Source organism: Bufo bufo, chromosome 1 (assembly GCF_905171765.1).
Source record: "Bufo bufo chromosome 1, aBufBuf1.1, whole genome shotgun sequence".
Taxonomy (NCBI): Eukaryota; Metazoa; Chordata; class Amphibia; order Anura; family Bufonidae; genus Bufo; species Bufo bufo.
Window position 1 is genome coordinate 352,193,108 of NC_053389.1, and position 25,539 is coordinate 352,218,646.

At 44.4% G+C, this 25,539-nt stretch overlaps 1 protein-coding gene across 2 annotated transcripts in view; it reads right to left on the minus strand.

Annotated features, from left to right (window-relative positions):
* SPDL1 (spindle apparatus coiled-coil protein 1) overlaps nt 1-25,539 on the minus strand; it is a 174,006-nt gene that overhangs the window by 69,074 nt on the left and 79,393 nt on the right. For both annotated transcript variants that reach the window (XM_040442834.1, XM_040442825.1), the window contains exons 5-6: nt 21,331-21,480; nt 19,667-19,765 (exon numbers count right to left, since the gene is read on the minus strand). In XM_040442834.1, coding sequence (XP_040298768.1) covers nt 19,667-19,765; nt 21,331-21,480 — 249 coding nt within the window. The remainder of the gene's footprint in view (nt 1-19,666; nt 19,766-21,330; nt 21,481-25,539) is intronic.

Genomic DNA, 25,539 nt, shown 5'->3' on the forward strand with positions numbered 1-25,539 from the left:
GTTAATGCTCCATGTCTCTGCTATCCGGAACGGGGCTTCGCTCTCTTTCACAAAGCGTATTACCCCCAAGGATCCGCTCGTGTGAAAGAGCCCTATGACTCAAGGCCCATTTAAAGGGATTATAGGATAGCTCCCTAACATCTGACGGCATTAGAGGCAAAGCTTGTTAAGAGCTCATTTGCAAAGCTTTCTTCCCAGAATTCCAGAGGCGCATATATGGCCTATAAGGTTTCCTCACACCGATTAAGGTGCTCTCTCCCCATGGAGAGATGGTACACCCCAAATCCTGACTTATGCCTCTCATGCAGTTAAGCCAGTACACTCTGCTCTGCACTGATGAGGGGCAATCAGCCCGAAACAACTGTCTGCAGATGAGGTGTAGGCTTATCTAATATCGGAGTCATGCCTCAAAGCCTAACTAAAGGGTCGAACATTGACTAATATCATAGCTGCCTAACATCTGGTAGCATTACAGGCAGAGCTAAATTCTAAAGGAAAATGCCAGGACATCTATCCATGAGAGGAATCTTAAGAGAATGCTGGTTATTGCAGCAAGACAACAACTCTATGCACTCAAGTTGTTCAAAGAATGGTTAAAGAATAGGAATGAATGAACTGGCAGATGTTCGGGTTCGAAATTGATCCCGAACCTCATTTAAGTCAATGGGGGCCCCGAACTTTGAGGCTGATAAATGGCTGTAAAAAAAACAGCCATAGAAAGGGCTAGAGGGCTGCCAAATGATCCACAATGGGGGTAAGGGCAGTACAATTGAAAACGTGGATAACAAAATACATTAAAAAAATATAATAGTAATCTTGAACCATGAGGCTGAGGTTTAAGTGGAGTAGGAAGTTGAGGAGGCTGTAGAAGTGGAGGTGTAGGTGGAAAAGGAGGAGGAAGCAAACCCTGTTGTGTGTGTGTGTGTGGTTATTTCTTGTTTTTATTTGTTAATTCTGTTCGTGACCTATAGCCATTTTTTGGGGTGTGGCCAGTATACTTGTTTACTCTGCCAATATAACAAAAAATAATCTTGAGCCAGGAGGGGGATGTGGCGGTGTAGGTGAAAGCGGCGGGAGGAGGAAGTCAACATTGTTTCAGTTTTGTTTTTTAAAAGTGTGTTAATTCTGTGTGTGACGTTCAGCCATTTTTTGGGGTGCAGCCAGTATACTTCTCTAGTCTGCCAATATAAGACATAATCTTAAGCCAAGAGGTGGAGGTCCGAGTGGAGGAGGCAGATGTGGTGGTGTACGCAGAAGAGGTAGGCATTATTTTTATTTTTTTTGTGGAGTGTAACAATAGCTGAGAGCGAGTTTACCTGTTGCTAACAATGTCCAGCTCACCTGCTGTCTCTATCCCTTGTATCGACTTCCTTGATGCACGGAAACCTTGGTAAGACCGTGAAATGATAGAAATAAAGCGATGGATCCAGCATTGAAGTCAGAAAATATTGTAGGTTCCTTGATTCAGTGTAGTACAGATCAATGCAGTGACAGCATCACCTCAGTGTTCCAAATGAACGTCTACGCGTTTCGAACAAACATGTTCTTAGTCGTGACCGATCAGAAATCCAACTGGCCATGTTTAAATAGGTTAGCTGCAACCTCTCCTCCCACCATAGGTGATAACTAGAAGGAGCTGATTGCAGCACACCCAGGACATGGCCAAGGGGAGCAACTGAAATTAACATTGGTGCAAATTTAACATCTAAATCTTTTTTATAGATGTTAAATTTGCACCAATGTTAATTTCAGTTGGTCCCATTGGCCATGTCCTGGGTGTGCTGCAATCAGCTCCTTCTAGTTATCACCTGTGGTGGGAGGAGAGGTTGCAGCTAACCTATTTAAACATGGCCAGTTGGATTTCTGATCGGTCACGACTAAGAACATGTTTGTTCGAAACGCGTAGACGTTCATTTGGAACACTGAGGTGATGCTGTCACTGCATTGATCTGTACTACACTGAATAAAGGAACCTACAATATTTTCTAACTTCAATGCTGGATCCATCGCTTTATTTCGGCCAGTTTACCTCTCTACTGTGCCAATATAAAGACCTAATAATCTTGAGCCAGGAGGTAGAGGTCCAAGTGGAAGAGGAGGCGGACGTGGCGATGCAGGCGGAAGAGGAGGCGGACGTGGCGATGCAGGCGGAAGAGGTAGCCAACAATATTTTTTTTACTTTTGTTTGTTTGCGGAGGCCCAAAAACACTGAGAAATAGCAAAGAGAACGTACAAAGTGGGCTGTAGTATAGCAATGGCTGGGTGTGGCCAATCTGCAAAGTCCTGTGGGATCCACGTCGGCTGTGGACACGTGATCACCCCTGCTGCCCTGCAAAAAACAACCATTCTGACAATACATTTGCCGCAGGGCAGGCCAGCAAATCCAAGGTGTAAAGGGTAAGCTCAGGCCACGTGCCCAATTTGGAGACCCAGAAGTTAAATGGGGAAGATCCTTCAGTCAGTACGTCCAAATGTCTGCACACGTACTGTTCCATCATGCGGAAATGCTGCCTTCTGCTAAGATGGTGCATATCAGATGGTGGTGCTGGATGTTGTGGCATGCTGACAAAGGTTTACCACATTTTGGCCATGCAAACCCTTCTGAGGTGCTGACGGTGCCCCAGCTGTGTTGGCGACTTCTTCATCCTACTCCCCTGCCTCGTGCTTCTACTGAGCCCCCACTATCAGGTAGGAACGCCATCAGTAGCGCGTCTACCAGCGTTCGCTTGTACTCATCTTCCGATCGCGCTCCAGTGACGGAAGGACGACATGTTGTCCTTGTAGCAAGGATCCAGCAGGGTGGCGTTCCAGTAATCAGCACTGGTAACAATCAGGGCAACAAGGCAGTCATTGCGCAGGCACTGCAGCATGTAGTTGCTCATGTGCACTGGGCTGCCCAGAGGCAACAAGCTGTCCTCGGTGGGAGAGGTAATTCCTGTGTCCTCTGTATCCCCCCAGCCACGCTCCAGTGATGCCCGTGAGCTGATTTGGGTTGCGAACACAGGGGTGAATAAAGTGTTTTTCTTTTCACTCATTTTTTGAGAGAGTGCTGCCATTTTTTTTTTAATTCTTATATTGTCCTGGATTTGTTGCCGGATCGATTGGCCTGCACCTCCATATTGATATTTAGCCTGATGTGCTGCCATTGTTTATTCCTATTGCTAAAGGTAGTTGTACATTGTGTTTGTGTGATTTTGCGAGGCAAGGTAACCAAAAAATGGTTGTTGCTGTTCTGGCACAGTTTTTATTTTTTGCTTTTAACAATGTTCACCTAACAGTAGCTAATGTGATATTTTAATAGAGCAGGTCATCACAACGTGGCGATACCTAATAGGTCTATTTAATTTTATTTTCGATTTATTTTATTTTTTATTTTTATTTTTCTGTGTAAATGTTTTTGTGTTTCCATTTTCTGAAAGCCATGTTTTTTTTTGGGGGCGCATGTCTTAGGTGGGGTCTAATTTTTTGCGGAATGAGCTGATGGTTTGATTGGTACCATTTTGGGACACATGACTTTTTGATTGCTTGGTATTACACTTTTTGTGTTGTAAGGTGATAAAAATGGATTTTTTGGCATGGTTTTTATGACAGGTTAGCGCATGTGATATTTTTATAGAGCAGGTTGTTACGGACGCAGCGATACCTAATGTCTGTTTTTTTTAATATATTTTGGTTTTACACAATAAGAGCATTTTTTAAATACTTTTGAAGCATCCAGTTGCCATGGTAACCATCGGGACGCTGCCACAGTAGTGCAGCGGCCAGATGGGGGAGGAAGCTCCCTCCCCTCAGTTTGCTTTTCAAGCATCAAGCCGCTGCCACAGCAGACCAGTGAGCTATGGTTAGCCCCTCCATGCCGCTCTGAAAACCTTGACTTGAGGGGCAAGGGGCGGGGCGGCGAGGGGAGATTGTTGCGTCGCTGGCCATCCTGAAGGGAAGGAGGGGGTGGGGGGCTTGTCGCCTCGCCGGCCATCCCCGGGGGGAGACTGCTTGTATTGAGGTAAGGATGGCCATCCTACACGGCGGGGGAAGGGGGGGGTGAGGGACAGCATCGGGCCGTTGCCACAGCAGAGAAGCGGCCCGATGGCTACCCCCTTCCATACAGTGGTCCCTAAGGACCATGGCATGGAAGGGAGTTAGGTCTGCAGTTTGAAGCAGACTATCAGCTGTATGTTACAGCGGACATCAGTGGTCGCACTACATTTTTTCCAGACGAGTAAAAATACTCCTCTTAATTTCAAGGAGTATTTTAGCCAATAGAAGCTTGGTCACGTGACAGCTGTGTGACCCTAGACCCCCCCAGGGGTGCTGCAGCTTGCACCCACAAACACACATTTTTTGGGAACACAAGTTTTATATATATATATCTTTTTTTTTTGCATGTGCTGACTGTGGCCGGCACTCTTAGCGCATCGCCCACCCCACTGCTGATCAGCGCCTTTTATTTTTTTTTTTACACTTTTTGGGATTTTCTAATATATATATTTTTTCTGTTCGGTGTAGAGCAAAGTCCGTGAACACCCATCCCCCACACACACGCACACTGAATAAAGTTTTCCGCGCACACACACATTCCCCTATGGCCTGCCAGACGTTCTCGGCCGAGGAGGCATACGCCCTGCTTGCCTCCGACTCAGAGAGACCCAGTGAGGAGGAGGATGACCGCACTTTCCTTTTGTCATCCGAGTCCTCCTCATCTAGCGATGATGATGAGCCCCCAAGGCGGCGGAGACTACGCCAGGTGGAGCAAGGGGACCGCCATGCTAGGGACCCTGTGGCCCACACTAGTACGAGCAGCTCTGGGGCTCGTACTAGTTTTCCGGCCCATCAGATAAGTCCACCTGAGCCCCCTACCGGTGAACTTGTCTGGTGTACCCCAGAGCATTTTGAGCCTGTGATTCCTGATTTATTTGGCCAAGCAGGAATTCAGATTCCCACACTGGGCTTCACTGAATAGGACCATTTTAAAAAGAAGGAACGCATCGGTGAGCTTAGCAACACCAAAAGACCCGGAAGACCACGGAAAACAACTGTGGTGGATGACCGAAGAATTCTTCCCTGGTGAAGAAAACACCCTTTACAACAGTTGGCCAGATCAACAACACTCTCCAGGAGGTAGGTGTATCTGTGTCAAAGTCAACAATCAAGAGAAGACTTCACCAGAGTGAATACAGAGGGTTCACCACAAGATGTAAACCATTGGTGAGCCTCAGAAACAGGAAGGCCAGATTAAAGTTTGCCAAACGACATCTAAAAAAGCCTTCACAGTTCTGGAACAACATCCTATGGACAGATGAGACCAAGATCAACTTGTACCAGAGTGATGGGAAGAGAAGATTATTGAGAAGTAAAAGGAACTGCTCATGATCCTAAAGCATACCACCTCATCAGTGAAGCATGGTGGTGGTAGTGTCATGGCGTGGGCATGTATAGCTGCCAATGGAACTGGTTCTCTTGTATTTATTGATGATGTGACTGCTGACAAAAGCAGCAGGATGAATTCTGAAGTGTTTCGGGCAATATTATCTGCTCATATTCAGACAAATGCTTCAGAACTCATTAGACGGCGCTTCACAGTGCAGATGGACAAATACCCAAAGCATACTGCAAAAGCAACCAAAGAGTTTTTTAAAGGGATTCTGTCACCAGTTTTTACCCCCTCTAGATAAAAATATGGTTATGTTCATAGAGCTTTAGTGATTCCTAATGTGGTCTTATAACTGAAATCTGTAGGCTCATTTTGCCTAAAAAACCCTATTACTAACCTGTCATTCATAAAAATAAGGTGCCCAAGAGGATGTAAATGGCTCCAAGCTGCCGCCCGCACCCGTCGCCGTTCGTGCCCAGCTCCTCCTTTCCCGACATCAGCGCAGCCTCAGAATCCTGTGTGACGCCTCCGGCTATCCCTCACTGCCCCCTCCTCCTTCTCTAACATCTCGCGCGTGCGCACAGGCCTCTGCCTGATGCGCCCGTGCGGACTTCTCCGTTCGGCTTCATGGAGCGAAGTGCGCAAGCGCCGGCACTTCGCTCAACCTCCCGATGACCTGCACACTCACTCCATAAAGCCGAACGGAGAAGTCCGCACGTGCGCATCAGGCAGAGGCCTGTGCGCACGCGCGAGATGTTAGAGAAGAAGGAGGGGGGAGTGAGGGATAGCCGGGGGCGTCACACACGATTATGAGGCGGCGCTGATGTCAGGAAAGGAGGAGCTGGGCACGAACGGCGGTGGGCACCTTATTTTTATGAATGACAGGTTAGTAATAGGGTTTTTTAGGCAAAATGAGCCTACAGATTTCAGTTATAAGACCACATTAGGAATCACTAAAGTTCTATGAACATAACCATATTTTTATATAGAGGGGGTAAAAACAGGTGGCAGAATCCCTTTAAGGGAAAGAAGTGGAATGTTGTGCAATAGCCAAGTCAATCACCTGACCTGAATCCGATTGAGCATACAATTTTACTTGCTGAAGACAAAACTGAAGGGAAAATGCCCCAAGAACAAGCAGGAACTGAAGACAAAATGTGGGTGATTCAGTCAGCACAACCCTGTATGCAGGTGCACATATTTTGCGTTTGTATATGTATTTCGCCATAGCGATGTGCACCTGCATACAGGGTTGTGCTGACTGAATCACCCACATTTTTTATTTGTAGTATATATTGGAGGCGTGGCGATCTCCATGCAGTCATGCACACCTGACCAGTCGATCTGTCCTGGAGGCTGGTTTTAAAGTCAGTATAAAACTGAGTCTGCTTATATAGCACCTACCAGTAGCCATTTGGCTCCAGGAGAAGTATATGGTGGGCTCAGCGTGCATGTTGGTACTTGCATCCCTGGATCCAATGAAAGCTGTAATGGCACCGGACGGGGTTAAAAGCAGAGTGTGCTTGGCGTACATGCTGCACCTGCATTCCCTGGACTTTGTGTGGCTGCCATGGCCCATAAACAGGCAGGAACTAGTGTTAGGGACCACTCCATAGAGACGACCTTGACGTGGTGAGTGGCTTATTACGCTTTGGCCAAAAGGAACTGAAGACAGTTGCAGTAGAGGCCTGGCAGAGCATCACCAGGGATGAAACCCAGCGTCTGGTGAAGTCTATGCGTTCTAGACTTCAGGCTGTAATTGACTGCAAAGGATTTGCAACCAAATATTAAAAACTGAAAGTTTGATTATGATTATTATTCTGTCCCATTACTTTTGGTTCCTTAACAAGTGGGAGGCAGATATGCAAACTGTTGCAATTCCTACACCGTTCACCTGATTTGGATGTCAATATCCTCAAATTAAAGCTGACAGTCTGCAGTTAAAGCACATCTTGTTTATTTCATTATTGTGGTGGTGTATAGAGCCAAAAAAATTTATAATTGAGTAGATGTCCCAATATTTATGGACCTGATATAGATAGATAGAGATATAGATAGAGATATAGATATAGATATAGATATATATATAAAATTTATTTTTTTATTTTTTTTATTTAATTTTTATTAATTTTTTTTATACAGGGGAAGGTACCCAGGTAGGAAAGTGGGCAGCTCCTGTTTTTAGCTCTCCCAGATGCCAGCCCTGGGACTCCGCTCTGTAAAACAGCAGAAACTTGGCTGTCATGGCGCCCACTGCAGTAGTGAGCGTTCACCATCTTTAAAGGGAACCTGTCATGTGTTTCCCCATGAACAAACTAGCCCTTATTATAATTACTAATTTCAATAGTATATTCCTCCCCTTTTTTTTACCTTAGTAATATAGAACCTTTGCATTCCCTGCTATTCATTTTCCCACCAATTATTCAAATGAATGACGTACTAAGCCACACCCCTTTTATAATCTACAGCTCTTATTTTATTTTATTTCTGGCCACAAATTCTCGTCTCAAATCCCACGCATGAGTGCTGTCCGATCAGTGTAATGACGCACATTCATAGCTGAAAGTAAACTAGGCATGCGTCGGCTCATCCTCGCTTCCGGTGGACCAGTACAAGCAGGAGTTATTTGGCGGGCAGAGTGTACATCTCGGGTAAGCGTTCTCCTGCTTAACTTGTACTGTGCAGTGGGCGGGCAGCAGCCAGCCTCACTGTTCACACAGACTCTCCCTGCTGCCCCACACTTTATTTGGTTTTGCATTTAGAACATTGGGAAGAGGTCTGTACGTACATGTGACATCGCAAGCTGCCGGCCCTGCAGCCCTATCTACTTTCATAGTGAGAGCGCATTTCTCCTAGCCACCAGGAGGATGAACGCTGCAGGAAGAATGGAAAAAAAAGTTCAGTAAAGGTTAGAAAAGATTCTGGTGGTAGGGGAGTCACTTGTCGCAGAGACTGTTAATGCCGAACAGTGTGTTGTCTGCCGGGTGCTCGGGTTCGGCATATTGCTGATTGGATTGACAGATTGCTGGGTGGGGCTGGGGAAGACCCGGTGGTCATGGTACAAATTGGCACCAATGACAAAGTCAGTGGGAGATAAAAGGTCCTTAAAAAACTATTTTAGGGAACTAGGTGAGAAGCTCAAATCCAGGACCTCCAAGGTAGCGTTTTCAGAAATACTACCAGTGCCAAGAGCGTCACCAGAGAGACAATGGGAGATTAGGGAGTTAAATAAGTGGCTCAGAAGCTGGTGCAGGAAGGAAGGGTTTGGGTTCATGAAGAACTGGGCCAACTTCTCGGTCGGTTACAGGCTCTACAGTAGGGACAGGCTGCACCTTAATGGGGAGGGTACAGCTGCCCTGGGGGGAAAAAAATGGTAACACGGCTGGAGGAGCTTTTAAACTAGGATCTGGAGCGGGGTGGGGGGGGGTCATCCTAATAAGGGGGTAGATAGTGTAGATAGAGTGTGGGTTATAGAAGGGGACAGTGGGGATTTAGTGGGGGCTGGGGTTCGCGAGGAAAATAGGGAGAAGACTAGGCATAACTATACATTTATGAAAAATAGAACTGCTGGTAACAAGAACCTGTTACATACAAAAATCTACCAAGGTAACCAAAAAATCCCGGATATTCACTTTACAGGTAATAGTAATTTAACATTTATTTTCACAAATGCCAGAAGTCTAGGTAGAAAAATTGGGGAGCTGGAGGCTATGGTACTAGAAGAACACAGATGTAGTTGGTGTGGCTGAGACATGGTTGGACTCTTCGCATGACTGGGCTGTAAATATTGAGTGTTTTACACTATTTAGGAAAGACCGGGTCAATAGAAAAAGTGGTGGTGTTTGCTTATACGTGAGTAGTGATCTGAAAGATTGAAAGAGGCAATTGTGGGGGAGGATGTGGAACCCTTATGGGTGGAAGTTGAAAGGGATATAAACACTGAAAAAATAATACTTGGTGTAATCTATAGACCCCCTAATATCACAGAAGAGATAGAAACACAACTGTATAACCAAATAGAGCGGGCGGCAGAGTGGTAATAATAGGAGATTTTAACTTCCCAGATATTTACCGGGGGCATGGTTCTGCCTCAACCGCAAAGGGGAGAAAATTCCTCAACTTGCTGCAGGACCACTTTATGGGCTAGTTTGTAGAAGCTCCCACTAGGGGCGGTGCTCTGTTGGATCTGGTAAATTCTAATGATACAGAGCTTGTTGGTAATGTTACTGTTCGAGAAACACTAGGTAAAAGTGACCACAATATAATTATATTTCCCCTAAACTATAAAAAGCAAACTTTGTCAGGCAGAGCAAAAACACAGAATTTCAAAAAGGCAAAATTTCCCTGAGTTGAGGGCAGCATTTCAGGGCATAGACTGGGTGCAGCTACTGTCACAAAATAATAATGAGGATAAATGGGAAAGCTTCAAATCCACATTGAGTAATTGCACTAAAAAATTTCTCCCTTTAGGTAACAAGTATAAACGGCTAAAATTAAACAGCTAGACAAAAAGAGGGCATTTAAAAAAATACAAATCTGAGGGGTCAGCTGTAGCGTTTGAAGATTACAAAGGCTTAATAAAAATCTGTAAAAAGGAGATAAAATTAGCAAAGATACAAAACGAACAGCAGGTAGCAAAAGAAGGCAAAAAACACATCCCAAAAAGGTTTTTAAATATATAAATGCTAAAAAAAAAAAAAAAACTAGGTCTGAGCAGGTAGGTCCCTAAATAATGGTAAAGGGGGGTAGTCACTGGAGATAAGGAAAAGGCAGAGTTCCTAAATAGGTTTTTTATCTCTGTATATACAAAAGAAGAAAAAGGAGCGGATATCTATGGTGCTGGGGCTGTTAGTACATCCAGTGATATACTCAATTGGCTAACTGTAGATATGGTCCAAGAGAAGTTATTTAATGTGAACAAGGCTCCGGGTCCAGATGGATTAAACCCAAGAGTGCTTAAAGAGCTCAGTTCAGTCATTGCTGTGCTCCTGTTTATAATTTTTCAAGATTCTCTAGGTCAGTGTTTCCCAACCAGTGTGCCTCCAGGTGTTGCAAAACTACAACTCCCAGCATGCCTGCACAGCCAAAGGCTGTCCGGGCATGCTGGGAGTTGTAGTTTTGCAACAGCTGGAGGCACGCTGGTTGGGAAACACTGCTCTAGGTAATGGTACAATGCCAAGTGATTGGCGCAATGCAAACGTGGTGCCCATATTCAAAAAAGGATCAAGGTTCTCCACAGGTGATTATAGACCAGTTAGTTTAACTTGTGTTGTGGGAAAAATGTTTGAAGGAATCTTAAAAGGGACTATATACAGGAGTATGTGACTATAAATAATATTATAAGTGATAACCAGCATGTGTTTACCAAGGACAGAAGTTGTCAGACTAACCAGATTTGTTTTTATGAGGAGGTGAGTAGTAGCTTGGACAGAGGGGCGGCTGTGGATGTAGTGTTTCTGGATTTTGCAAAGGCTTTTGATACTGTCCCTCATAGACACTTTATAGGTAAAGTCAAGTCTATAGGCTTGGAAAGAATAGTTTGTATATGGATTGAAAACTGGCTGAAGGACCGTGTCCAGAGAGTTGTGGTCAATGATTCCTATTCAGAATGGTCCCAGGTTATAAGTGGTGTACCCCAAGGTTCAGTGCTGTGCCCTTTATTATTTTATTTATTAATGATATTGAGGAGGGGATTAATAGCGCCATATCTATTTTTGCAGATGACACTAAGCTGTGTAGAACCGTACAGTCTATGGAAGATGTCCACACACTACAAGCTGACTTGAACACTGAGTGATTGAGCATCAACTTGGCAAATGAGGTTCAATGTGGACAAATGTAAAGTTATGCATCTTGGTAGTAATCTCTGTGCTTCATATATCCTACCTAGGTGATGTAGCACTGGGAGAGTCACTTATAGAGCAAGATTTGGGTGTCCTTGTGGATGGTAGATTAAATTACAGCATACAATGTCAATCAGCTGCTTCTAAGGACACCAGGATATTGTCATGCATTAAACAAGGCATGGACTCGCGGGGCAGGGATGTAATACAACCATTTTACAAAGCGTTGGTGCGGCCTCCTCTGGAATATGCATTTCATTTCTGGGCACCAGTACATAGAAAGGACGCACAGCAGCTGGAAAAAGTACAGAGGAGAGCGACTAAACTGATAAGGGGCATGGACTGTCTTAGTTATGAAGAAAGATTAAAATAATAAAAATTTTTTTTTTTTTTTTAAATCAAATTGTTTTTATTGAATCAATAAATACAGAGTATTACAAAAAACAATACGTTGTTTTTTTTCCCCTGCTTTATCCACAATGTGGAATCAGTATACAACAGTAACCGTAGAAATATCAACACACAGTTTTATCAAGTATCTATACATTGCGTGTACACTTGTTAAAACAAAAATTTGAGACAAAGAATTGCATATGTCTTAACCCCCCCAAAACCCCCCCCCCCCCCCCCCCCACCCTACCCTAACCCCCCCTCCCTAACAACTAGTCTTGACCTTCACGAGCCTATATAACCACGTGAGTGTGAGATAACCAATCACTCCACATTTTATCAAACTTCTGAGGACACCCTCTCTTCACATACACCCCTTTTTCAAGTATCAGCATGTCATGCACCTTCCGTTCAAACTCACTCAGTGTAGGCGGACTTCCCTGGATCCACCTCATAGCCACCAGTTTCCTGGCCACATATAGCAACCTCCCCACAGCTACCTTGACCGATTCAGTCCCTCCAATCTCAGACACATACCCCAATACACACACCTTAGGGTCTTTTTGAATTTTCAATGTCATTTTGCTATTAATCATATTTCTTACATCCTCCCAATAATTACCAATTACTGGACAAGACCACAGCAAATGTAACAAATCCGCACCATCTTCCATACACTTTGGACACTTGTCGTCAATTCTTACTCCAACCTTTTTTAGGAACACCGGTGTTTTGTACACTCTATGTATAATAAATAGTTGGGACAATTTGCCCTGTTCGCTGAAGGACACCTTGGGGACCCCTTCCAATATATCTTCCCACTTATCTTTAGACATATCCCCCACGTCAGCCTCCCATTTTTTTCATTCTTAAAAGCGGAAACCCCTCTAGGAATTTGTCCAGTAAAAGAGCATACAACTGTGATATCAGCCCTCTTCGACTTTGAAATGACTTGCATATCTTGTCCTCGATTAATTGGCCAATTCTCGTCACTCCATAAGTTTCCCAGTTCCTAAGTCCTGGTATGGCAAAAAATTCGGGCAACAGGTGATTCTTTCCAATAGGGGAACGTTCACTGATTCCACCTACACCTCTTAGCTGCTTCACCTTTGCCCAAACTCTTTTCAAAAGGTTAAATAAGAGGGAGTTTTTCCCTCCCAGCATGCATTCCTGAGCCCTCCAGAATGCCCACGAGGTCACGACTGCCCAGCCAATGCTGCAATATCTGCCCAGTCATATCCGGTGCTTGTAAATCAATCCATCCCTTGAAATGCTGACATTGGGAAGCCAGAAAATAAATCCATGCATTAGGGACAGCCAGGCCCCTTTCCGACTTAGGATACTGCAATGTCTCCAGTTTAATCCTAGCCTGCCCATATTTCCAAGTAAGATCTCTAAATATAGAATGAATTTTCTTGAATTTATCCAGGGGGCTCCATACGGGAGCATTATTCAGTACATAGAGCAACTGAGGCATCATAACCATTTTTAAAAGGTTAACTCTACCTACCACCGAAAGAAAGAGTCTACACCATGACCTCACTTTAAGCCTGAAAGTAGCCAGCAATGGGGACAGATTAAGGTCTTCAAAATCCGATAGTCTCGGTGTTATATACAGTCCCAGATATTTAAATTTATCCACCCAAGGCACCAGGCTATCTACTTGTCTGCCTGACAGGGCCTGCCCATCAATTGGCATCAGAGAGGATTTTTGCCAATTTATCTGGAGTCCAGAGAAGCCACCAAATCTGTCAATCAATGCCATGGCCGCATCCAGGGACGCACCAGTATCGCCCATAAAAAGCAGAGTGTCATCAGCGTACATAGCCACTTTATTGTGCAGCCCACCGTATCTAAACCCCTCTATATTTGTTGATAAGCGGATATGCGCCGCAAGCGGCTCTATTGCGAGAGCAAACAATAAGGGCGACAATGGGCATCCCTGTCTGGTGCCCCTGGCAAGAGCAAAACAATCTGACAACCCTCCATTAGCTCTAATTCTCGCCTTAGGACAAGAGTACAGGATCTTTACCCACTGAATGAAGCACGCTCCAAAACCCATGGCTTTCAAGACCCCCCACAAGTAACTCCATTCCACACTATCAAACGCCTTGGCGGCGTCAAGAGCAAGCAAGGCCCTGTCCCCACAATTATCCGCCGGGATATTTAAACTAGCATATAGCCTACGGAGATTAATAGCTGTCGATTTCCCAGGCATAAAACCCGTCTGGTCCGGATGTACTATGGTCAGAATCACTTTGGACAGCCTGTTCGCCAACACCTTTGCCAGGAGCTTAACATCAGCCGTGAGGAGCGAAATTGGTCTGTAGGAATCCGGTATTTTAGGATCCTTCCCAGGTTTAGGTATAGCCACAATTATAGCTTCCTGCATCGAATGTGGTAGCGAACCTGCCTCTAATGAGTGCTCTAGCACCTTAAGTAACTCAGGAAGTAATATCCCCTGCAGCTTTTTATATACCTCTACTGGGAGGCCATCAGCTCCAGGCGCCTTACCATTCGCCATACCCCCAAGCGCTGCTTCCAGTTCCTCCAGTGAAATCGGCTCCTCCAGCCTTTCTCTATCCTCCTCTGACAGCACCGATAACGGTGCCTCCTCTAGGAAATCATTAAGAGCCTCCTCAGAACTAGAGCCGGTGGAAGCATATAGAGATACATAAAAGCTTTTTAGAATATCTAATATTCCTTTCGTGTCCTGGCTACTATTGCCCATGCCATCTCTTAGTTCCTGAATACAAGAGGATCCTCTCTGAGCCTGTGAAACCACCGACAACAGATGACCCACCTTCTCGCCTTCTTCAAAGGATCTCTGACGATAAAAACTTCTTTCTCTCTGCGGCCTGCACTAAATGACATCTCAGCTGCTCCTGAGCTACCGCCAGCGCCTCACTATTAATCAGAGTAGGGGATCTACCAAACTCTCTCTCTGCTTCAGCCACTAGTACATGCGCCTTAACATCCGCCTCCCTAGACCTAGATTTATGTTTGTTAATCTCTTTCATCAAGACTCCCCTCAGGAATGCTTTCATGGCGTCCCAGACACCCGGTACCGAGGCCGTCCCTGTATTGATAGCAAAAAATTCCTTAATTCCAAGGGAGATCTCAGACAGATCACCCAACACATTTAGCCAATGTGAGTTACATTTCCACCGCCTCGGTCCCTGTCTGAGCACCCCCAGGCACAAGTCAATCTGCACCAAAGAGTGGTCAGACAACGACCGAGGATGATAGACAACATCCCCAACCAGAGGCAGCATTATATCATTAACAAGGGCCAAATCAATACGCGATAGCGAATGGTGCGTGGCTGATCTACACGAGAATACACGCTTATCAGGGTTACGCAATCTCCATACATCATGCACACCTATTTCACCCATAATATTTCTGAGAGCCACACTCCCCGGTAAACCCCCTGCTCCTTCCACCTGGCATCTATCTAGGGAGTCATTCAGCGTGCAATTAAAATCCCCAACCAATAGCCACGGCAACCCAGGGAAGTCCGCCACAAAGTCCATGATCTCTCTTATCAATGGGGATGCAAATGGTGGGGGCACATACACCGACACCAGCACCACCTGTATTCCATCCACTTTACACACAACACACACATACCTACCATCAGCGTCCACACATTCCTGCATATGTTCATACCTAATGCTACTATGCACAATCATACTAACCCCTCTAGAGTGAGAAGAATGAGTTGAATGTAACGCATGTGTCACCCAATTTTTACTCATCCAGTGTAAATTTTCTCCAATCAGATGCGTTTCCTGAAGACAACATATAGCCGGCTGAAACCGCCCCAAGTATTGAAAAACACACTGTCTCTTTCTGCCATTCCTCTCACATTCCAACTCAAAACTCTAATCACCTGTGACATGGTAGAACTTCAGACCATACTTGGATCTCACACCCCACTCCAACTCCCTCAGCTCATATTTCAAGACCATATCCCTCCCACCCCCCTCCCTCTCCCAATCAGATTTCTATAACTGGGGAACACTGTCCCTTTGATATCCACCTCACACATTAAAACAGGGCAATCCGAGAGCAACTTGCCCCCCAACATATAATAATCATAACAGATTATAACAACATCCCTCAGGTAGAGAATCCTCCCCACATCTGAGAAAAACATATTTCTCCCTCAGCCACCTACTCCCTCCACAGGATCTACCTTGTGGTAACATTACATACTACACTTCTTAACTGGTGCAACATTGATAGCAACCTTAGAGTGCAAATGCAAATATAAAGTGAACATAAGAAACCATATCTTAGCCTCCTTCAAGTGTTCAGGGCACCACTTCTCAATTGCCGCTCGTGGACGTCCAGCCACTGCGCCGCCTCCTCCGAATCTTCAAAAAATCTGGTGGATCCCAATGCCACCACACGCAGTTTAGCAGGAAACAACATAGCATACTGAACTTGTAGACCTCTCAGCCTTTTCTTTATGTCCATAAATCTGCTTCTCCTCCGCTGCACTTCATTGGAGTAATCCGGAAATATGGACACTTTAACCCCATTTAGGACCATCTCCTCATTGTCCCTTGATTGCCGCAGGATAGTGTCCCGGTCTTTAAAATGCAGGATCTTCGCCAGTATAGGACGAGGAGGTCTGCCTGGCGGAAGCGGCCGCATGGGGACTCTGTGCGCCCGCTCCACCGCATACAGGGAAGATAGACCTTTCTCATGAAATAGCTCATGCAACCATTTTTCCACAAACTCTGTAGCGTTATCCCACTCCGTCTTTTCTGGCATTCCCACAATCCGCAAGTTGTTCCTTCTGGACCTGTTCTCCAGATCATCTGTTTTGGCATATAAAGCAGCTATGTCCTTAGCATTTGTTTTTGCCGCCATTTGCAGAGGCCGAACATCATCCTCCATGGTGGACAACCTCTTCTCCAATTCAGAGGTGCGCTCAGAGATCTTGTGTAAGTCGTGCCTAATTATAGACACATCTGACCTCAGGCTACCAACTTGCACAGAGAGCACCTTCAGGGTACTGTTACAGCTGGCCACAGCAGCCATAATATCTTTTAAAGTGGGCTCTTCATTAGCCGCAGCTTTGGGGCCTACCGCGCTTTTAGCTGGACGTGCAGGGGTCAATGGCGGCCAATCCACTGCATCCAGGGCCTCCCCATCAAGGGATCCGTCCTCTTGTTCAGAGGAGATATGTGCGTCTGTCTCCTTTCCCTCTGCCCAGTCGCCCACACCGCTATCTGCGCGGGCAAACTTGCTCAGCTTTGCGGCCGCACTCTGGTTCAGCTTTGACTGTAAGGCCGGCCCCTCTTCCTCCTCGGCGCCATGCTGGCTCACCTCCGGCCTGTCGGATCGCGGCCCCTTGCTGGACTTTCTCGGCATGTCGGAGCTCTCAGAATCACCCCCGCACTCTCCGGTCTCCTCTCACCCACCAGGTAAGGTAAAATAATCGAATCAGACGTTGCTACCACTCTAATGATCAGGATACCGGCAGGAGCTGTGAGCGGTGCGACTTACTCCATGCGCTCTCAGACCACGCCCCAATTAAAATGTATTTAGTCTTGAGAAGAGAGGTCTAATGGGGGACATGATTAACCTATACTAATATATAAATGGGCCATACAAAAAATATGGCGAAAGGCTGTTTCATGTAAAATGCGCTCAAAAGACAAGGGGGCACTGCCTCCGATTGGAGAGGAAAAAGTTCAGTCTCCGGAAGCATTAAAGCTTCTTTACTGTAAGAACTGCGAACTGTGGAATAGACTTCCTCAGGACGTGTTCACAGCAGGAAAAAAAAGGGTTTAGACGAATTCTTAAAAGTAAAAAATATTAATGCTCATGAAAATGTGTAGAAATCTGAGTCTCAATTCCTTTTGGGATTCGCATCCCCATCTATCCCTTGGTTGAACTTGATGGACGTATGTCTTTTTTCAACCATATTAACTATGTAACTATTCAACAGTGTTACATGACATGTGATGGGTCAGTACACAGGACACTTCCATGGGATAACTCCATGGAGGACTAATGGAGAAAACCATTGTGGCTATTACAATAACTACTTAACTGTATGAGTGTTTGCATGGCTGCCTGGTTCTAGGAGATTTGTCATGACAAAGTTAAAAAGGTAACTCATGTTTTCATTAAAAATAAAAAATAAACTATTTTAGCATATGTTACTGCTGCAGCAACATTATGCATAAAGCAATCTTTAGTTTCTTCACATACCACCGTTTTCCTTGAGTTTTTCCCCTTAGTTACGACTGTTTAAACATTTACAATATGAGGACCTTCTCAAGATGGGGCCAGTTCTCTGGAGGCAAAAACGGCTTTCCCTCACTTCCCATACACACTTGCTGTAGCCAGCAGCTCCCTGCCAGCCAATCTGATAGGATTACTGAGACACGCCTCCTCACTCTGAAGCCTAATGCAGGCCTGCAGTGTGAAGGACCGCCCCTCTGTCTTCTGGTTATACTAAAATGAAGACAGACAAGCCCTTGCAACTGTCTTTTAAGGGAGCAGTGGAAAGGGACAGAGGACAATAAAATCTGTTATTATAAGGCAATTACAGATCTTTTGACAATCATTGACAGATTAACTCAGGTATACATGCCTAGCTCTAATAAACTAGCAAATAAATAAAAAAAACATGACTTACCCTTTAACGCTATAAAAGTGCAAACAAAACACATTCAGGGGAGACAGGGGGAACAATGTTAGAGTAGATGTAATGCTGTATATCCTGTTTACATATGTTCTGCATCTCAAACAGCTATTCATCTGGACAGCTAACTGAATGCCAGAGATCACATGACAGTGTTGAGGGTCACATGACGAGGGCTGAAACGATTACCCGATTGAAATCGAGAAATTCGGCAAAAAAAAAAAAATATACAAATTTTTTACATCGAGGATTCGTTTGTGTCATGTGACCATGGAGCGGGAGTGAAGCGATTGCTATTATTTACCGCTCCGTGGTCACCCGCCGGCCCGTACCGCTCTGCACTTTCAGCCCTGACACATAGTCAGGACATAGTGCACATATGTATGCACTATGAACCGACGGTGTGTGACGTCAGTGCAGTGTATGGAGAAGACGACAGAGGAGCTGTGGAGCGGCGCCCCTACAGGAAAGGTAAGTACTGGCACTGCTGATGCCACTTAGGGGGGGCAAGCTGATCGCACAAGGGGGAACGAAGAGTGTTGGTGAAGGATGGCAGGGGGGTCTGATGAGTTTTTATAAAGGAAAACAGTCTATTAATTATTTTTTTATTAGAGTACTCAATCGCAAAAATAAAAATCGGTACAATACTCTATTGCTAAAATAATAGTTTACTGCAGCCCTACATGACTGGCACCATATTTAGTCCTATTCAGATCTCTTATGGATGCATTTTACAGGACTAAAATGGGTAGGCTATTGTGTGAATATAATAATGGTCTGCAAGCAAAATATTAAATACATGTATATACAAAACTGTATATTCTGTAACCAGATGTAATAATTAAAACGTAATCTGTCTCTAAAGCCGGTTTTGGGCATTTTATTAAAAAATTGCTTTTAATGTTATAAGCTACATGTACACGAACGTGGTTTGGTTCCGCATCAGAACGGCAGCTGCGCCGTCGATTTTAGTATTAGGTGCAGGCGCAGTGAGTGAAGGATGGCAGCAGGCGAGCGTCCTTCATTCACTGAGCCTAATACTAAAATGGACGTCGCAGGCACGGGATTTGCGGGACACGGAGGAGACCGAGGATGTCAATCACCTTTACAAGGGCGTGCCAAACGGTGAGAGGACGGAGCGTCTAGGTGCTGCAGCAATGCCCCACTAGCACCTAGAGGCTCATTTGTATATTATAAAAGTCATTATTTAGCACGGATGGTGGCAGGCAGGGAGACATAAGTCATACAGTTACGGTATGTGCTGGTGACATTAGCACATCACTAATGTCAGCCAGCTACACAACGATTTTTCTGATGACAGAAACCCTTTAATGATCCTGAAAACAGAACACATGTTCACTTCATCTTTTCAACATTATTGATAATGAAACATACCTCTGCAAACAAGGAATTGCCTCTACTGTTGGGGTCTTGGGCCTTCTCTAATGCACTGTCAAGCTGAATCTGCAAGTCCTGGTTTGCTTCACGCGCCTTCTGTAATTAGTTCCACAAGACACACATCAATCATTCAGAATATACTGTACTTGTGTAAATGGTATTTACTTAAAATAGTGTTTTTTATTGACCTCTATTTCTGACAAAACTTTGCCCTCACCACCTCTATCCTCTGAATACATCATCAGCATCTGATCTGCAGGGGTACGATAACAAAGGCCCCCACCAATCAGCTGTTTGAGAAAGCAGCGGCACTGGCTGTAGAGCCACGGCCTTCTCGTTTCCCGCAGGCACAGTGACATCAGATTAGCATCACTGGCCTGGGCAGGGATAAGCTCCGTTCACTGCAATAGGGCTTAGCCGCACCCAGGCCATAGATACTAGTCGTGACGTCACTGGGCCTGCAGAAAACAACAAGAAAGCTGCGGCACTACTGCCAGCGCCACTGCCTTGTCAAACAGCTGACTGGCAGGGGTCCCGGATGTCGGATCCCTGCTGATCTGATGTTGATGTGTCCAGAGGATAGATCATCAGTAAGAAAATGCTGCAGAGCCCCATTAAAGGGCAGCATAAACTAATGACAGATCTTTGTGTAGGGCTTAAGTGTTTCCGCACTTAAAGCAGGGATCAACAACCTCCGACACTCCAGCTGTTCTAAAACTAAATGCTCTATACACTTCGAATGGGAGGTAGAGGAACAGCCCAGCATGTTTGCATGCTGGGAGTTGTAGTTTCACAGCAGCTGGAGTGCCAAAGAAGGCTAGAGAATTAGGCTGACTTTTCAATGGGGTACAAACTTTTTTACAAATTTGCATCTGAAAGGAAGGAGGTCTGCTGTGCTGGGGGGGGGGGGGGGGGGGGGGGGTTAAGAACATAGGGGCCACTTAATATGGTGGATCTGGCGATCTCTAAATTGGGGACACCACCCCTTTGCTTGGTTCTCCTTCTGGAGGGATATCACTATGTTGGAAGACCCATAGCTGGGACTCCACTTTTATCTTGCATATTACCTTTTCCCAGGGAGCTTTGCACTTTGAATTGCTGTGTTGAGACTCTTAAAGGGAGTCTTTCACCTAAACTGACCATTATAGAACACTAACACCATGATCTGCATTATAGTCCCCATATTGGAATGTTACTTATTTTTGCTAAAAAACACTTTTATTCAATATGTTAATTAGGTTCTGATGGTGCCCAGGGGCGACATTCAAGCCCTTCTTCGCTTTTCATATGAAACCCCTCCCCTTTCACCCCGCTGGCCCGCCCTAGGTTCTTCAGAAATCCAGCGCTGTTCACAAGATTCGCCCCGCCTGCGCACTTCATTTCCCATTATGGGTGGTGGCCTTTTCAATTCTCTAAGTTCCTGCCCCTACAGAGGTCAATCTCATGGTTAAGCCGTCATGGTGGACGAAATGGAAAACTGGAATAATTCCTAATAAACATGGGACTGTGAGCATACATCATGCAATATTTTTGGGGTATTGAAACCTTTCAAAGTCTGCTATTTAACCATGTATCACATAAGAGTACGGTTGCCTTTTCATTTGTAGTTAGATGCTGTACCCACTTATACATTTCCAGCTCACTTGTTGAACACACAATACCTCCAAAGCATTGAAATAACCAACAGCCTCTTTTTCTCGTTCTTCCTTTTCCATCTGAATACGTTCCAGATGTCGACTTTGATTTCCATTAGTCAGAATAAGTTGCTGCTGGCGATATTGTAATTCATTCATTTCTTCTTCTAAATGTGCCTATATTGAAAATTTGAAATATGAACTTATTAATTTTCATTATATAAAAGTCAGCCAAGCAACCACATTGACTGAAGGTCAAATTACAGGTGCCCAATTGTTTGCAATTTAATATTATTACATAATAATGGAGTTTGTGGCTGTGTGATTTTCCATTTTATTTTTTTTAACTCCATCTGTCCAGAGCCATAATTTAAATTTTTCTGTTCACATTGCCGCATGAGGGCTTGTCCCACAAAACAAGCTTAAACTTTCTCGCGGTCACAATCAATTCATGCATTTATGACCGCTTTTTTCCAGCAGCACATTGCCTGTATAAATAATTGCTGCTCGAAAACAAATCTGTATGGGTTTAACAATTGCATTAAAGGATAACTGTCATATTTTCATCAAAAAATCTATTTTAACATATATGTTACTGCTGCAGCGGCATTATGCATAAAGCAATCTTTAGTTTCTTCACATACCACTGTTTTCCTTGAGTTTTCCCCTTAGTTACGGCTGTTTTGAATCCTACATTATGAGGACCTTCTCTAGATGGCTCCTCTGCCAGTTCTCTGATACCAAAACTGCTTTCCCTCAGGTCACATACACAATTGCTGTAGCCAGCAGCTCCCTGCCAGCCAATCAGATTGGATTACTGAGACACGCCTCCTCACTCTGAAGCCTAATGCAGGCCTGCAGTGTAAAGGACCGCCCCTCTGTCTTCCTAGCCGGAACTAGATGAGCCATAGCAATGGTCTATTAAGGCAGCAGTGGAAAGGGACAGGAGACATTAATGAAAGCTGTTATTATAAAGGTAATTACAGATCTTTTGACAATCATTGACAGACTAACTCAGGTATACATGCCTAGCTCTAATAAACTAGCAAATAAAAATATGACAGTTATCCTTTAAGTAATACTTCTCTCTATACAGAGATGACTGCATTATGTAAATAAAAGTTTACAATCAGATCAACGATCAGAAAATGGCCAGCAACAATTTATTCTTGATAATTGCCTGTGCATCGGAAGATGTAAGCCTTAACATTCAATTCAATGATCAAATCACCCATTAGTGAACATAAGTTATAAACTCATTGTAGGATTAGATTACATCTGGAGGCTATCATAGATCAATCGGACACTTCCAGTATGTGCTTGGTACGCTTATGGTCAGTCAAGTTCTTTCCTCACTGGGTGCTCCCTTAAATTTCTGGGTGTTGAAGACTCCATTCAAATTGATTTGTGTCCTCAATCAACTGCCTTCCCGTTTAAAGGTCTGTCTCACTTCAGCAAATGGAATTTATCATGTATAGAAGGTTAATACAAGCCACTTACTAATGTTTTGTGATTGTCCATATTTCCTCCTTTGTTGGCTTGATTCATTTTTCCATCACATTACACAATGTTAATTTCCATGGTTACAACCACTCCACAGTGGCCGTGCTTGTACAGCACAGCAGCAGCAATGGCAGTGCTTGTACACTATTGGCTGACATTGAAAAAGACTTAGGAAATTTAGTGAACAGCAAACTAAAATAAGATAATGGTTTGCATCAAAAGGGGCAAAGATGCCTGTGATGAGAACATAGTCCTACCACTTTCCAAATCACTAGTCAGACCACACATGGAGTACTCTGTACAGTTCTGGGCTCCTGTGAACAAGGCAGACATAGCAGAGCTGGAGAGGGTTCAGAGAAGGGCAACTAAAGTAATAACTGGAATTGGTGGACTACAGTGCCCTGAAAGATCATCAAAATTAGGGTTATTCACTTTAGAAAAAAAAAAAAAAGACAACTTAGGGGAGATCTAATAACTGTATAAATAAACCAGGGGTCAGTACAGAGATCTAGCCCATCATATATTTTTCCCCAGGACTGTGACGAGGGGACATCCTCTGCGTCTGGAGGAAAGAAGGTTTGTACACAAACATAGAAGAGAATTCTTTACGGTAAGAGCAGTGAGTCTATGGAACTCTCGGCCTGAGGAGGTGGTGATGGTGAGTTCAATAAAGGAATTCAAGAGGGGCCTGGATGTAGGGAGTAATTCTGATTGGAGTCGGGAAGGAATTTATTTCCCCTAAAGTGGGGAAAATTGGTTTCTACCTCACAGGGATTATTTTTGCCTTCCTCTGGATCAACATACAGGCTGAACTAGATAGACAGATGTCTTTTTTCAGCCCTATAAACTATGTTACTATTGGAAAAAACGTCAGCCTCACTGGTTGCCATCACCATGGTAGCTACAAGGGCCTGTATGCGCATCAACTCCCAGTCTGACCACCTCCTATCAACGCTGCAGCGGTGGTTGTAACCCCTGGATACGAACAGTGCCAGCAAAGGCAATATGGACAATTACAATATATTAGTAAGCGCCTTGTATTAACTTCCTCTACATGATGAATGCCGTTTGCTAAAGTGAGACAATCCCTTTAATATCTATTCTATACAGACCATTAAGGCTTGTGTCTTCTCTGGGTATAAAACATGTTGCTGAGTTAGACAAAAAACTTGGACTTTTCTTTAAAAGTTATGACTTGACTAATTCATTTTATATCGCACACAATAGCTAGAAATTTGAGAGCAGTTTAAAGATCTTGACATTACAGTACTCAGCTCCTTCTCCCTGGCTAAGAACGGGGCGCTCTGATTGGACGCGCTCGCAGCCAGGGAGAAGATAACCGCGCCCAGGAGAGATACAAGTCCACGCCTAGTGTAACCAAGTCACCTAATTAGCATATGAGGCGCCAAAAGATACGGGGACCACAGCGGACGAACGGCGGGGTTCTTTATTTTTTCTAAAGTGCCAAGACATCCGTGGGGGCCGCACTATAAGGTAGGATAATAATTAGATTAAAGCTATGCAGGTGTAAGGTCCTCTTTAAATCCTTCCATGCTGCAAACTCAGGGGCTTGTGGGACAGTACATAAAAACTGGTGTCCAAGCGTTTGGAGAAAGGAACATCCTTCACCCTTGCAAGTGACCAGCTGCTTACAGTGAAATGGAAGGACAGGAAAGAGGTCTATATGCTGACCCCCATGCACCACAGTGGCAGTTAGGGAGAGGGGGGCTACTGCTGACAAACACAAACCAGTCTGTGTAATAGACTATGATAAATTTATGGGAGGTGTAGACATCTCAGACCAGGCACTTAAACCCTACCTGGTGAAGCCTAAAAACAGGGCCTGGTAAAAAAAAACTGTAGCACTCTCATTCAGATTGCTACCTATAATGGTTTTGTTTTATTTAACCAGTTACTGACCGCCTTACGTATATATATATATGGTGGGAGGTCGGGACTTTAAATATGGCGCCCAATCGCACATGCATCGGGTGACAGCCGTCTGGTGCCTGACGTTTCAAAAAGCAGGCGCCCGAGCTAATGTTCGTGGTTTTTAACCCTTCAGATGCCATGGTCAAATGTGACTACAGCACTTGGAATGATACAAACCGGGACTGCGCGCTCCCCGCCATTCTCCGCTTCCCCCAGGAAACGATGACAGGATGCTGCCACACATTAGTTCCTATGGAGAGCCTGCCTGAGGGCGCCATAGGAACTTCGTGTAATTCTAATAGACTGAGTCTGAGACAAGCAGTCTAATGATTGCTTGTTATGGTGACAAGCAGTTATAACATTATGGGCATCGCAGCATGCAAAAACACCCCGCACTAATAAAATATAAAAAGATTTATTCCATACAGCAAATTATATAAACTAAAAGTACAGATCGTCGCATAAAAAATTGAGCCCTCTCAGAGCTCTGTACACAAAAAATAAAAAGTTATGGGGGTAAGAATATGGTGATGCATAGAAAAAAAAGTTTTTTTCCAAAGTTTTTATTTCAGTATTAAAACACAAGACAAACGACACATATGTGGTATCGTTGCAATTATACTAATACTGGAGAATGAATGCAACAGGTCAGTTTTACCACATATGAAATGCTGTAAAATCAAAACCTATAAAAACAGTGGCAGAATTGTGTATTGTTTTTTATTCTCCCCGCAAAACAATCCCCCATATGGGTATGTGAATGGAAAAGTAAAATTTATGGCTTTAGGAAGGCTGGTATTA